At 63.9% G+C, this 13,410-nt stretch overlaps 1 protein-coding gene across 1 annotated transcript in view; it reads left to right on the plus strand.

Moving 5' to 3' along the window:
* Positions 1–13,410, plus strand: part of PARVB (parvin beta) — a 79,987-nt gene that overhangs the window by 58,837 nt on the left and 7,740 nt on the right. Inside the window, exons 8-10 of the mRNA XM_054582490.1 lie at positions 2,302–2,321; positions 8,233–8,294; positions 11,037–11,105. Of these exons, the coding sequence (XP_054438465.1) occupies positions 2,302–2,321; positions 8,233–8,294; positions 11,037–11,105 (151 nt within the window). The remainder of the gene's footprint in view (positions 1–2,301; positions 2,322–8,232; positions 8,295–11,036; positions 11,106–13,410) is intronic.

Raw genomic sequence — 13,410 nt, forward strand, 5'->3', positions numbered from 1 at the left:
TATCTGTCCCCCCTGGCTCTGTCAGAGGGAAGAGCCCTGCATCTGCGCAAGACCCATCCTTTGACAGGTGGGCCGAGCCGTCTTTGCCCCTTCGAGCAAGCCAGAGGGCCCTGGCTGAGAAGTCTGAGAGGCTTCACATCTCTTGAAAGGAGCAAATCAAACGTTACATGGCACGTGTGGTGTCTAGGGGACACCTTGTTAAACGTCTTTAAAACTCACAGCGTTTGTGCCTCTCCGCGAGACCTGTTTCAGATGAAACAGAACGTTAAAAACGGATTGTCTCAGCGAACCCGTCCGCTCAGTTCACGGACTGATTAGTTCCCGTGTCATGAATGCGTGTGTGGTCTTTGAAAACCCGGAGATGACACGGGAAACCACGCCGTGTGTGGGCGCTGTCGGGGCAGAGGGAGGGACGCTGACAGCGGCCTGAGGCGTGCGCACATCTGTTCCAAGTCTGTGGAGGGGGGGTGGGGGCAGGGCGAGGTGGGGAGGAGGACAAGGGACAGCGGGCCTTGGAGCAGGAGGGGGCAGCTTGAGGGGGAGCGGGAGTGGGCTGGTGTCTGAGTTATCCACGTGACAGACCACCCCCAGACCGAGTGGCTTGAAACGACAGCCATTTTCTCTGATGACCGTCTGTGTGTCAGCGGCCTGGGCTGGGATCAGCCGGGCGGGTCTTCGGCGCGTCTGGTCGTTGCGGACGACGTGGAGTCTGTCCCTCCACGTTCATCTCTCATCCTCCTGAAGCTGGGCTTCCTCCCGTGGTGCCCCCCGGGTCCTGAGGGAGCGAGAGTGGCCACGGGCCCCCCCGGGTCCCCACACTCATGTCCTCGGGTTCCGAGGGTTGGAGCCAGGGTGAAGGCCACCCTGGGTGGGAGGCAGAGGCGGCCGGGCCCACAGCAGCGGGTAGCGTGCCGCGTGGCGGGTGTGTGGCCCTCTGCAGCGGCCTCCCACGGGGCGAGGGGGACCCAAGAGGGGGCACGGGGAGCGGGGGCGGGGAGCTCTGTCCTCGGAGGTAATGGCTGGGAGAGTGGCCTCACAATTCATGGCGGTGACGGGTGCGCAGCGGGCCCACTGTGCGCCAGGCACTGCGCTGGCACCGAGAGGCTGGGGGCTCCTCCCCCTAGGTGGGCGGCCTCGCTGGCGAGGGCGGGTGTGTTCGTGGGGATGTGAAATCCTGCTGGTGGGAAGTACCACGTGGCCTAAGGGGATTTCAGGAGGACCGGGAGCACCCCCAAATCAGGGCGGGGGAGAGTTCTTCCAGCAGAGGCCGCTCAGCCTCCCGCCTGGTCTCCCGGCTCTGGGTTTGCTCTCGCCCATCGCTTCCCTGCCGCATGGCCTCAGCGGATGTGGCATCAGATGTCTGCCCCGGCCCCCGAGCGCCCTGCCTGCCGCTCCGCAGTCTGGCTTCAGGCCCCTTGCAGCTGGCCCTCCAGCGCCACTGAAGACCCGCCCTCAGTTTCTTCAGGCGCCCTCCCCTCCCCCCATCCAGCCCCAACATCCTTCCCACTGCTCTTTCTAGAGGCAGCGCTGAGGTCACCTCCTCCAGGGAGCCCTCCCTGTTTGCAAGCAGGAGTGGCTGACTTCCTTTTGTTCCCATAGTGTCTCCTGTATGTCACAGTGTGCACACGGGCCATGTGGAAATGTGGGCTCAGGGATCTCTGTCACCACCAGGTGCCACACGGGCAGGGCCAGGGGTGTTCATTTCTGTATCTCCATGACCTGCACCTAGTAGGTGCTCAAGAAAATGCTTGTTAAATGAGATGGAGCCAAAGGACTTGAGTCTAGAGGGATGTGGGGACAAATGAAAGGTCACCTTGCGGCTTGGGAAGGTGGCACGGGGAGGCGCTGCGCGTTTGGGCACTTGAAATAGTCAAGGAGCAGCGAGGGGTCCCGCCTGGTGGGTTCGGCAGGACCCTGTCATGTTCGGGTTCCCTGGAAGCGCACCGGGTTCACTCACGGATGGGAGTGACCTGTGGTCCCCCGCACCCCGGTGTTTTAAAGTGCGCCGCTCCATGGCTGCGGAAGGCCCGCTGCTGCTGAGCTGCTCTCCCTGTTACCCTCTCCCTTGATCTAAGTGTCCTCCAGCGACCTAAAGGAGTGGTTTCAGTGCGGACGATGATTTAGTGCGGGATGGAATTCATCCAGGCGTGGTCACGGCTTCCCAAGCAGCCTCTGGGGGGCCTCTCGGGGCCCTTCTGGGTCGCCTGGCCCGCGAGCCGCCTGCGTCGCCCCCATCACGCCCTGGCTGACCTGTGGTCTGAGCCCCCCACTGATGGCTCTCTCTCTGTTTCTTGTTTGCAGGATGATGATGGGCCGGTTTGGTAAGTAACCCCAGGAGTGGGATGAGGTTGGGGAGCCTGGGGTCGCAGGGCACTTTGGGGTCGTCCCAGAAGGCCCCCGGGGCTCAGGCGGTTACGCGGGGGCTGCAGGACCCCGGTGCGTGTCGCCCGCTGCCCCGGCAGTTCTGGAATCCCGTGGAAGCCGCGGCTGCCGTGGGCCCGCGGGGCTGTGCTCGTTCTCGGAGCTGGGGGAGGCCAGGCGGTGAGGCCGGGAGGGTGGCGGGGTGGGGGGAGGACGGGCCGCATCGGGGATGTGGCAGGGACCGCGGGGGAGTGGAAACCAGGACAAAGGGGAGGGCGGAGATGTTGGCTCGAACACGAGCATAATTAGCCAGGAGAGGGTTTCCTTTACGGGCCAGCCTTCCTGCGCCGTCTTTCCACCTTGAATCACTGGCTCGGAGGACGCGCTCAGAGTCAGCAGCCTTGGCTCTGGCCCCGACTGGGCGCCCGCGGCTGCTCCCCCGCCTCTGTTCCTCCCCCGGGCGGGCGGCGGGGTAGTCCAAGGTGGAGGGGCGGGCTCCTGAGGTGAGGGTGTGCGCTCCACCTGCCGGCCCGCGCTTGGGGCAGGGCGGTTCTTACTGTTCGCTTTCAGCGGCTGTTCTCCCTCCTGTAACGGCCCCATGACCCCACCTCCACCTCGGTGAGGGACAGTGGATAGAGGGACCGTTGGTGGCAGCGTTTAAACCCAGAGGCAGCCCGAACCAGGCTCGCTGCTTTGCAGGATATTCCAAAACAGAGCACCGGCCCCCAGATTCCATGCTCTCCGGTGAGCGGGGCTGTTAGCAGGCAGAGCGGGAACCAAACAGAAGCGTGTCTGCCACGGGCTTGGCCACCAGGCGCCGTCCCCTCGGGCTGTGATGGGGCCCCCGGCACACCCCTGCCGCTCGTGCGGGAAAGGCCTCGAACGTGAGAAAGCGCACGTTCTGGCCCTTGTTAATAGGTGGGCCTGGGAAATGCAGGCTTCCCTGTGTTTTTAAAGTTGCAATTCAGGTTGTTTTAGTGTCTTTATTAATTTGCGTTGTGGGGGAAGGACAGAGAAAAGGAAACTGTCCTGTGTCCAGTTGCTGAGGTCAGGGGGCCGCAGTCGGGGTGCGGCTCACGGCGGGGCCAGCGTGGGACGCCCGGTGGACCGGCGCCGTGGGCAGCCTGGCCCTGTGCTGTGTCCGGGTGGAGGCCCGTCTGGGGGTGCAGTGCACCCCTGTGTCGCCTCCCTGTCCTTCCTGCAGGGAGGGGTCCAGACCCCGGTGGTTGTCGAGGCGCAGAGGTGACGAGGGGGCAGCACTTTAGACCGTGGACTGGTTCTCTGGTGCTGTCGCGTCTGTGTTGGGGCAGGTCTGTGCGGCCCCCGCGGCGGGGAGCAGGCGCTGCCGGGTGAGACGCCCCGGCCCCGCTGGGGGCGGGCGCCCAGGGCCGGGCCGGCATGGCGCTCCTCGGCGAGAGTCCGGTGGCACCGTGGCGCAGCAGCGGAGGCGCCGCGATGCTGCCGAGCACGGAGCCAGCTGAGCATGGGGGGCGGGAGGAGGGGGCAGGGACAATGGAGCCACGAAGCCCGTGGAGTTGGCCTCATTCCTCACAGGCTCTTGCGTGCCTGTGAGATGCAAACAGGCTATTAGCGCGGGGCAGGCAATTAGTTCCCCTCCTTGGTGGCTTCGCTGACGCAAGCGCCAGGTCTCCTGGTGACCCAGACTGGCAGCCTCGGGCATAGCCGTGCTCCCGCCGGCCCTTCTGCTGTGGGCAGCCCCGGCCCCTCCAAGCTGGGCTCCCCCGACCCGGACGCCGGTCCCTGGCTGGCCCCTCTGGTTGGTTCCTCCGCACTGGCATGGGCTCCGGGCTTCTTAAAGCACCCCTGCACCCCCGACTCTCCTCGCCTCCGCCCCCCGCCTTGTTTTAAGCCAAAGCCACGGCCCTTGCGTGCCCTCTCAGACAGCACCCCCGGGACACCCCCTCCCCCTGCCTGGCCTCCTCCCCCCCCCCAGCCCCCGCAGGCCCAGCCCGCCAGGACGCGCTCCCTTCAGCCTCCCCGCGGCGGAGCCCCGCGCCCGGGGTGCTGTCCCCGAGAGTCCCCCGCGGCTCGCTCCCCCAGCTCCTCCAGCACTCCTCCAGATGCCACTGCTCCGCCCCCGTGACCCGCCTGCCCAGAAGGACCACCCGGCTCCTCCTGCCCCCACCCCGCCTCGTTATTTCTTTCCCACGTCTCTGCTCCCAGGAAGCATGTTGCTTTGCTCCCTACGCCAGCATGTACTCGCGTGGAGCCCTGCCACGTGCCCAGCAGACACGGGGTGCGGGGCAGCATGGGGACCCCGGTCCTCCCAGCTTCCCGCTCGCACGTGGCTGCTTGACTGTAAGTGTGCTGCGGGCCGGAGCCGCGTCTTCCTCAGCTGTATCGCCCAGGTGCCCCCGAACCCCAGGCAGGCCTCCCTCGGCAGGTGGCCCCCAGCTCCGCGGGGAGCGGGTCCTCGGCCTCCGTGCCTCCCTTAGGCACTCGGAGCGAGGGAGGGAGGGGTCCGCGCTGCCCCCCACCCCCACCCCCAGCTCCTGACGCCATCCCTGTGCTGGCTGAGGTGGGACCGGAGGCCCTTCTCTCCCCAGAGGAGTTGGGGAGCTGCAGCCTGATCTCCATGGCAACGGGGTTGCCAGCTGCCTTTCTGGAAGGCGGCCCCTCCCCCTCCCCCGTAAGTGGGGGAGAAGGGAGCAGAAGCTTTCTTCCTCTTCCCCTGCGGGCCCCTCCCCATCACGTCTCCCCCTGTCTGCCAGCTGAGCTTGTTTCCACTCTGCCGCTGGACAGACGGACCGCCACCCTTGGTCACAGCCTGCCTGCGCCCTCACCCTGGGTCCTCCCCCGGCGGGGGACCCAGCCCCCGACCCCCGCACAGGGCGCCACCTGGCACCCGCTATGGGTTTCCCGGCCTCTCCTCTTCTCTCCGCCTCGACTGCCCTGCCGACTCCTTGTCCCGGCCTCCATGTGACGTTTCCCCAGGGTCCTCTATCCCTGGGCCCTGAACGTGGTGCCTCCAGGGACCCGGCTGGTCACGCAGAAGAGGGAAGTGGCTGGAATATCACATGACAACCGGCCGCCGCCCCTCGGCCCCGTTGGCTGGCCGTGCGGAGCGGTGGGTCTGGGGCGAACTGCGGAGTCCCCGCCCCACCGCCGCGGGTGCTCACTGGGGCCGGGTGAGAGTGGAGCCCCAGCTCCCAGCGCTTCAAGAGGAGCCAGAAATCCAGAACGATGGAGAAGGCTTCCAATTTAAGAAATGCTGGACTCAAACAAACGCAGACAACTTTAGTTGGACCATACTAGACACCCCTGAAAGTTGAACGCGGCAGGTGCTGGCACGCTCTGGTTGATTTGTCCCCTTTCTGTGCCCTCCCTGGCCTTTCGGGGAGCCTGTCTCCTTTGTGCCTCTTCGGTTTACCCAGCTGCCTCCCCGCCGGTGCCCCGCAAGGGCAGGGCTGCCCCCTGTTTATTTCTGTGACTGTCCACAGAGGAGGGAGGCGAGGGTCCAGGGCAGCAAGGAAGGTTGCTGTCACGGACAGAGTGCCTGCTGGGATGGAGTGCCTGTCCCTTCATTCCTAGCCCGATGGCAAGGGACAGACGCTGTCATCCCCGCTTTACGTGGAGGACGCAGGCTGAGGGAGGGCCACCTGCCTAAAGTCAGGGACTCTGAAGCCAGGCAGCGGGGATGTGGACACGGATGTTTTCCCGCCCAGGCCCGGCCCGCAGGGTACGGGCTGGGGGTGACCTGGCCGCGATGCCCCTCTGCTCCCCGGCTCTGCAAGCCCAGCGGTGGCCCAGCTAAAAATACCCGGCTGACGTCAGCGCGGCTCTGCCGCTGGGGTTTTTCGCAAACTGCGTTTAAGTTTTGTGTTTTGCTGGTAAAGATTAGCTCCCCCTCCCCCACCTGGCAGACTATCCTACTGAGTATAATCCGACTTGAAGGAGCATAAAAATAATTGGCTGCGGCAGAGAAGCTCCTGCGGGGCTGCGCCTTTGGTCGCTCCCCATACCCCTGACACCCGAGCGCCTGGTCCCTTGTGCGTGTCACACACGCCCCCCTGCTTCCTCCCCCTTCCTCCTGGCCTCCCGCCTTCCTCCCCTGCCCCTAAAGCCACGGAGGAGGCTCCCGGGCTGGGCCGGGGTCGGGGCTGCGCCCTGCAGCTCTGCCCGTGGACGCTGGGCGCCGGGCACCCTCCGGTCGGGGCCAGGCGGGACGAGGGCTGGGATGCGGCCTCCGGGAGACCCGCACTCCAGCTTCCTGGGCCTGGGGCCTGCCGTCCCTTCCTCGCCACCCCGCCTCTTCCCGGGGTCAGGCTGGACAGCCGTGGAGCGGGCCCTGGTCCGGCCTCCTGGCTGTTCCCAGACTGGCCGAGACTTCCTACCCACGTGCCTGTGGGCCGGGTTTACGAGCCCCGCCCAGCTCCACAGTGGGGTTTGGGCCTAAGCCCTGGCTGGTAGTAGAGGGCTCTCGGCTGACCCCCGAAACCCTGGGGCACTGTGGCTCCTTAGGACAGACGTGGGGAGCCCCAGGCCCTGCCGGGTGCCCTCCCCCTCTGCCCTCGTGCCCCGGCTCCCCACAGCCCCACGCCCACCCTGGCGACCTCAGCCCTCCTGCCAGGGGCCCAGCTGGCAGTGGTCTCGGCCCTGTCGCGTGCTGCCCCCTGGGGCCGGGCCCCGAACCAGCCCTGCCCCTTTCCTACCCAGCGAGAGAGCCCAGGGCCGTGCCGACTCAGCCTCCCGCGGCCTCACGCTGGAGGGGGAAGGGGCCGATCCTGTGTGAATTTGGAGGGCGGGCTGGGCCATGCACAGGAGTTGGAGCCGCTCAGGCCTCGCCTGGGAGACAGCAATCGGCTGGGGCATGGTGGAGCGGGCGCCTCGGGCCCCGCAGATGTTCCCACGCAGATGTTCCCACGCAGGGGACACCCTGAGAGAGTTCTGCAGAGGGTGTCTGGGGCGGGGTCTCCTCTGGGTCATTCGTTTGTCTTGAGCGCTGGCTGTGGGCCCTGTACCGTCCTGGGAGCTGGGGACAGTGCAGGGAGCGAACGGCCTGGGCGCCGGCCCCTGGAGAAACACAAACTGTGCTCTCCGGGAGCGACTGCCTGCCGTGGAAAGGGGCCCCGGGGAGGAGGAGAGGCAGCGCACTGGGCTTCCGCAGCGCCACGGGGGGCCCTCAGAGGAGGGAGAGTCTGAGAGCAGCCGCAGGAGGCGGGGCCGGTGAACAGCAGGTTCAAAGGCCCTGTGGTGAGCGCCTGGCAGAGTGGCCGCCCGGAAGTGGCTGGTGGTGGGACGTCAGGGAGGCTGAGGTGTCAGGGAGCCACCGAGCCCTCTGAGTCCCACAGGCCCACGCGAAGGAGGCTGCTTTTTATTTTAAGAGAGGTGAGACGCTGTCAGCTGGGGAGGAGGCAAGAAACGGTCTGGTTTACACGTGAACAAGCTTGCCTGGCCCGCTGGGGATATCGGACCCGAGGGCCTGCAGTGGACGAGGGAGACGCCGTAGGCCTGACGCCGTGGCTGCGCCCAAGTGAGGGGCGATGGGGCTTGCGGGGGCAGCCACGGCAGCCGGCGGGGGGGTGGGGCCCGATGGCTCCACTGGTCAGCGGTAGCCGGGAGTGTGGGAAAGCGCGCCTCCAGCCCCGGGGCGGGATGGGGACGGGTGTCCCCCTGCTCCCTGTGTGTCTCACGTTGGAGGATGACCCGCAGTTGGAAAGGACTCGGAGCGTCTCCTTCTCGCTGGCGCCCCCGCCTCGGTTCTGGCAGGCGCTAAAGGGATTCCAGGCAGGCGTGACTGTCCCCAGGGACAGAAGCTGCCTTTTCCCAGGGACAGATGGGCGGGGTGGGGCCGCACCACGGCAGCTGTAACCCGCCCCCCCCCCCCCCCCGTGTCTCCCTGTCACACAGAGCGGGACGCCTTCGACACCCTCTTCGACCACGCCCCGGACAAGCTCAACGTGGTGAAGAAGGTAGGTGCCTGGCTTCTCATGCGTGGCTGCCGTGCTGGGAAGGGGGTGGGAAAGTGTTTGAAGTCTCAGAAACGTTTGCCACGTGGATTGAAGCTTAATTACAGTCAGACTGTAACTGCAGCGCATAAAATTGGCAGCTTCTAAGTCAACGTCTCTGCTCCCTGGGTCCCTTCCTGCCCACCCGCCTGCCCGCCGCTGTGTCGGGTGCGTCCCCAGCCAGCGCTGTGCGGCGGTTCATCCTGACATGCAGTTTTTCCAGCGTGGAAATGGTTTTGAGTGGGTCAACCCGCCGGCGCTCACGGGCCTCGCTGGCTCGGCCTTGCACTCACAGCGAACAGGAGGCCTTTGCGGGGAGCCGTCCCACGCGTGGATTGGGCCCGTTTCCCCTCAGACGGGGCACCAAGCGCAGGCCCCTGGCTGTCAGCCCCGGCAGCCTGCCTGCGCCCTTACGACCTTACGGGCGGAAAAGCCCACTGGATCCCGAGGCTCTGGAGTCAGGGGGCTGGGCAGCGGTGAGTGCCCCGCGGGGTCTGCCCGGAGGGCTTGTTCTGCCCCGGAAGGGAGTGGGTGTCGCTCCCCCGCGAGTGTCCGCCCACGGGGCCACCGGAGCCCCTGCCGCGAGCTCCCGGGATGGCGGCGGCAGGACGGGTGTGCCGCCCACCTTCCTGCGCAGCCGGAGGAGTGACCATTTCCGCCTGTGACCCAGGAGACGGCTCTTTGTCTAGGACAATTTTACCAAGCTGGTTCCTTTTTTAAAAAAAAATTTAATCTTTATTCTATTTTCGTGCATTACCATGTAGTCCCCTTGTACCGCCCCCGCCCCCAGCAGTCGCCACGGTGTGGTCCGCGTCCATGAGTCCTTTTTCCTTTTGCTCAACCCCTCCACCCCCTAACCTGCGCCCCCCCCGCCCCCGCCAAGTGCCATCTGCCCTCCATCTACGACTCTGTCTCTGTTTTGCTTGTTGGTTCGGTTTGTTCCCTAGATCCCACGTGGGAGCGAGATCATGGGTGTTTGTCTTTCTCCCATAAGACCCTTTGCAACAGTACGGAGGGACCCGGAGAACCAAAACAGGTTTCTCAAGGCGGGACTTCGCAGAGCCTCAAAAGTGCTGCTGGGCCTGGAATCCCCCCAGAGAGGGCTGGGTCGGGAGCCTTCCCCAGGCGTGCGCCAGTGGCGAGATCTGTCTGTCCATCCGCTTTGGGGGAGAGCACGTGGCATGGCCGACGAGTCCACCTTTGGAAAACACCGGCGCCGGCGGGGCCGGGAGGTCGGCAGTTCCCAGACGTGCTTGGCTGAAGGCTGCCGAAGCCCCCGCCCCCTCCGCCCCCCGCCCTTCAGGGTGGCGCCTTCCTCGCGTCCTCGGGTCAGGAGGGACACCCCTTGGGGCCTCAGAGCAGCACCCCATCCCCGCCCGGGGCCACGTCTGGCCCTGGCGGCCCTGACAGGGGGGGCTCCGCGGGCGGTTCCCCCCATCGCCCTCGCTGCCCGGCCGTGCGGCAGGAGCCAGAGTGTAGGCCCCTGCCTCAGTGTCCCCACCGGTCGGGGACAGAGGCAGCCCCGCCTCACAGCGGGGCACAAGGGCAGAGTGCGACCGCGTCTGCGTGGGGGTCCAGCGCGCGGCACGCGGTCACCAGGGCGTGTGGAACGTGCCGTCGTGCGTGCGAGGTGAGCTGTCGTCCATTGGTAGCTGTGGCGCCGGGTCGTTCTTTGAAGACATATTTTGGGCGCTTGGACCTTAGCACTGAGCAGGACGGAATCCTTTAATTTGCCCCACAGCTTCCTGCACAGCCTTGCCCTTCCCGCCCCCACGCCGAGAGTGTCACTGCCGTGTCCAAGGTCCCTGTCCCCCAGGTTAACAGCAGGGGGACCCTGCCCACTTATCCAGGTCTTTCCAGACTCCCCCGTCCTCCTCTCTCCCATCCCTCCCACATCCAGCCACGGCCTGAGGAGCCCAAAGGCTCGCACACGGGGTCGGGGCCGGCGCCCGCTCTGCCCACTCTCCGCGCCCCACCCCCGCGCGCCCCGGGCCCGGTGCGGAGCTCCCCGCTCTCTGTGCCGCCCCCCAGCCCCGCTCCCCCGCAGGGAGCTGCATGCCTCCCCGGCGTGCTCACCGAACCTCTCCTCTCGTTCCTGGGCTTTGCTGTGTCGCTCGATTTCTCCGCCATCTCCACTAGGCGTGTGCAAGGGGAATTACGTCTGGGGTCCCCGGGGCGGGGCTCTGTCCTGCTGTCTCCGTGTCCCCAGCACCAAGCAGAAGGCAGGGCCCGTGGGAGCTGCCCTGTGAATCTGAGTAGAAGCAACGGGGAAACAATGTGACGTCCAGGGGGAGGGTGGGCGGGGCTGGGCTTGAGTTTCCATTAAACTTGGGTCTGATGGCTGAGCAAAGTCACATGTGACAGTTTAAAAATGCCTGCTTGTGAGGGTTGTGGCCCCAGGCAGCCTTCCTCTCTCCATCTTTCATGTCCAAGGTGATACGTTTAAAAGTTTAATTGTCTCCCCGAAGTGGTGTCCTTCTGAAGGGCACCGGTGTCCTCCCGCGGAGCTGTGGGCCGCGGGCACAGTGCGCGTGCGGCCTGGTGAACAGGGACGGCGGGGACACTTCTAGGCGTAAACTCACTGCAACCAGGGGTTCTTGTAAGAACATTTCCTTTTAAACATAAGCTTTTTATTTTCGGAAACAGGAGCCGGGGGAAGCGGCTCACAAAGCCGGGGTGGCTCATGGTTCTTGTGTCCCTTTGCAGTCCCTCATCACCTTCGTGAACAAGCACCTGAACAAGCTGAACTTGGAGGTGACGGAACTGGAGACCCAGGTAGGCCGCGTCCTGGGCGGAAGGGCCCTCGTCCTGCTCCGTGGCCGGTCAGCGCTGCGACCCGGGTGGGCCTGGGAGCAGGCCACGCACCCTTGTTCCGTCCAGCGGAACGGCCGCCCTGCAGCCAAAGCAGCCCCGGCCCCAGCGCCCCGTCCCTCAGACCCTCTGTGTTTACTCCCTGGGGGAGTGGGGACAAAGCGCAGGGAACAGAGTGGCTCAGACAGCAGACTTCCGCCCGCCCCCGGCGCTGGAGGCTGCGGGCCCGGCGGCAGGGCCGGTTCCCGTGAGGCTGAGGGGGCACCGGGGCGGCCGGCGACCTCGGGCGTTCGTGGGGTCTCCCGGCCTCCGCCTCAGGTTCCCTTGCGGTCCTCTGGGTGCGTGTGTCTCCAAGGTCCCTGCTTCTGGAACGACGTCAGCCAGGTTGGATCAGGGCCATCCCAGTGACCTCATCTTGGGTGACCCCTCCAGGGAAGACCGTTTCCAACTCAGGCCGCGCTCCCGGGAGCTGGGGGCTGGGGGCCCACACATCCCTCGGCGGCGGGGGGCGGGGCGGTTGCAGTTCAACCCACAACACCCTCCAAGGTGCCCTAATCCCACCAAAGAGCCTCTGCGTGTGCCGGTCACTCAGTCTAGAATGTTCCATCCCCTGGGCCCCAGCAAATACTCACTAAGTACCTGCAGTGAATAGGCACAGAACACTTTCCCTAGTGAGTATGTAAGGCACCGTTGACCGTTGAACAGCATGGGTCTGAACTGCGCGAGTCCACTTACACGTGGATTTTTTCCCAATAAACAAATTGGAAAACATTTTTGATACTTTTTTTAACTAATGGAACAATCCTATTGCTGCTTTTTTGTTATCAAGGCATGAGTCATTACACCAGTAATTTTTTTTTTTCCACATTATCTCAGTTTTGGTGACTAGTGTTAGTAATACGTGTAACATCTGCAGTGTTTTGTATCAAGCAAGCCAACATTGATGTAGGTACAGACAGATGATTTGCCTTGTAAACAAGCAATGTAAACCTACGCTTTTGATAAACACAGCATAGAACTGCAGATATATTTTCTCTTCTCTGTGACTTTCTTCATAACATCTTTTCTCTCGCTTACTTTATTATAAGGGTACAGCACACAGTACGCGGATTTTCGACTGTGTGGGGCGTCGGCATCCCTAACCCCTGAGTGGTTCACGGGCCAACTGTACCCTCTCCCACTCCCACTCAGAACGAAGCAGCATCGCTAAACTATGGTTTTGAGCACTCAGCGGGTGTTCAAGACAAAATATAATTTTCCCGGGATTAGCTGAGGCTGGAATTTGGAGCTGCGGATTCTTGGTACCAATTTCTGAAATGTGCAGCTGATCCTTCTTAAAGCCCTGGGCGCTTGCTTTCATTTCTTTCTCTTTAACTTTTCTCATTTGCTTTTCTAATTAAAAAAGTAATTCAGGTTCATTGTGGAAATGTCTGACAATGCAGATACGCAGAAACAAATAAAAATCCGTTGTACTGCCGTCGCCGGAGATGCTGTGCGGAGGGCTTAGTCCTGGGGCTTCTGTCTATGTGGGTCCTTAACTGTGGACAGCGTGGGCCTGTGTCTGAGAGCCAGGGGCCGTTTTTAACGTGTTCACGTTTTTGTGTGTTGTGTGCAAGCGCACTGATTACGGGTAGCGCTTTATTAACATGGCGCGCGTAGGCTCTGGTCCTTCCCCCTCCTCACAGCCTCCCCTCATCCTCTCCGGGGGTCTCCGTCGTTCACGGGTGGCTGCCTGTTTTTCTAGATAATTTATATGCGTCAATGTACTTTCTAACCGGCAGCGCGTTGTATGCGCTGTTTGTAACGCTCTTTTGGTTACTAAATACATCGCGGGCGTCTTTTTGCGGGAGTGCGCGCGTGTGTTTCTGTCTGACCGATCTCCGTTGCCTGGCCTGTCATCGGTGCTTGTGTCTTTTAACAGCTGCTGTTTGTTCTGTCGGAGCCTGCGCTTCATTAGGCCCGTCCCGTACGGCGACGGGGCGCGTCCTGCTCTCAGGACGAGCAGCACAGGGGGCATTTTTGCAGGGGCCGCTCAGGCCATCTGTCCCCTCTGGGTTAACTCCTAGGAGGAGAATTGTCAGCACAGATGGAGTGGCGCTGAGGGCCCCGGGGTGCTTGACGCCCTACGCTGTCATCCCAGAGCGGCGAGCCGCGTCCCCGCTGGCGGCCCCCACTGTCCTCTGCCCAGCGGGCCTACACGCCAGGATTAATAGACAGAGACTCGGAACCTAAATTTACATTAACCTTGATTTATGCAACATCTCCGTTT

Source organism: Pteronotus mesoamericanus, unplaced genomic scaffold, assembly GCF_021234165.1.
Source record: "Pteronotus mesoamericanus isolate MK-2021 breed Mesoamerican mustached bat unplaced genomic scaffold, CSHL_Meso_final contig_702, whole genome shotgun sequence".
In the NCBI taxonomy this organism is placed as follows: Eukaryota; Metazoa; Chordata; class Mammalia; order Chiroptera; family Mormoopidae; genus Pteronotus; species Pteronotus mesoamericanus.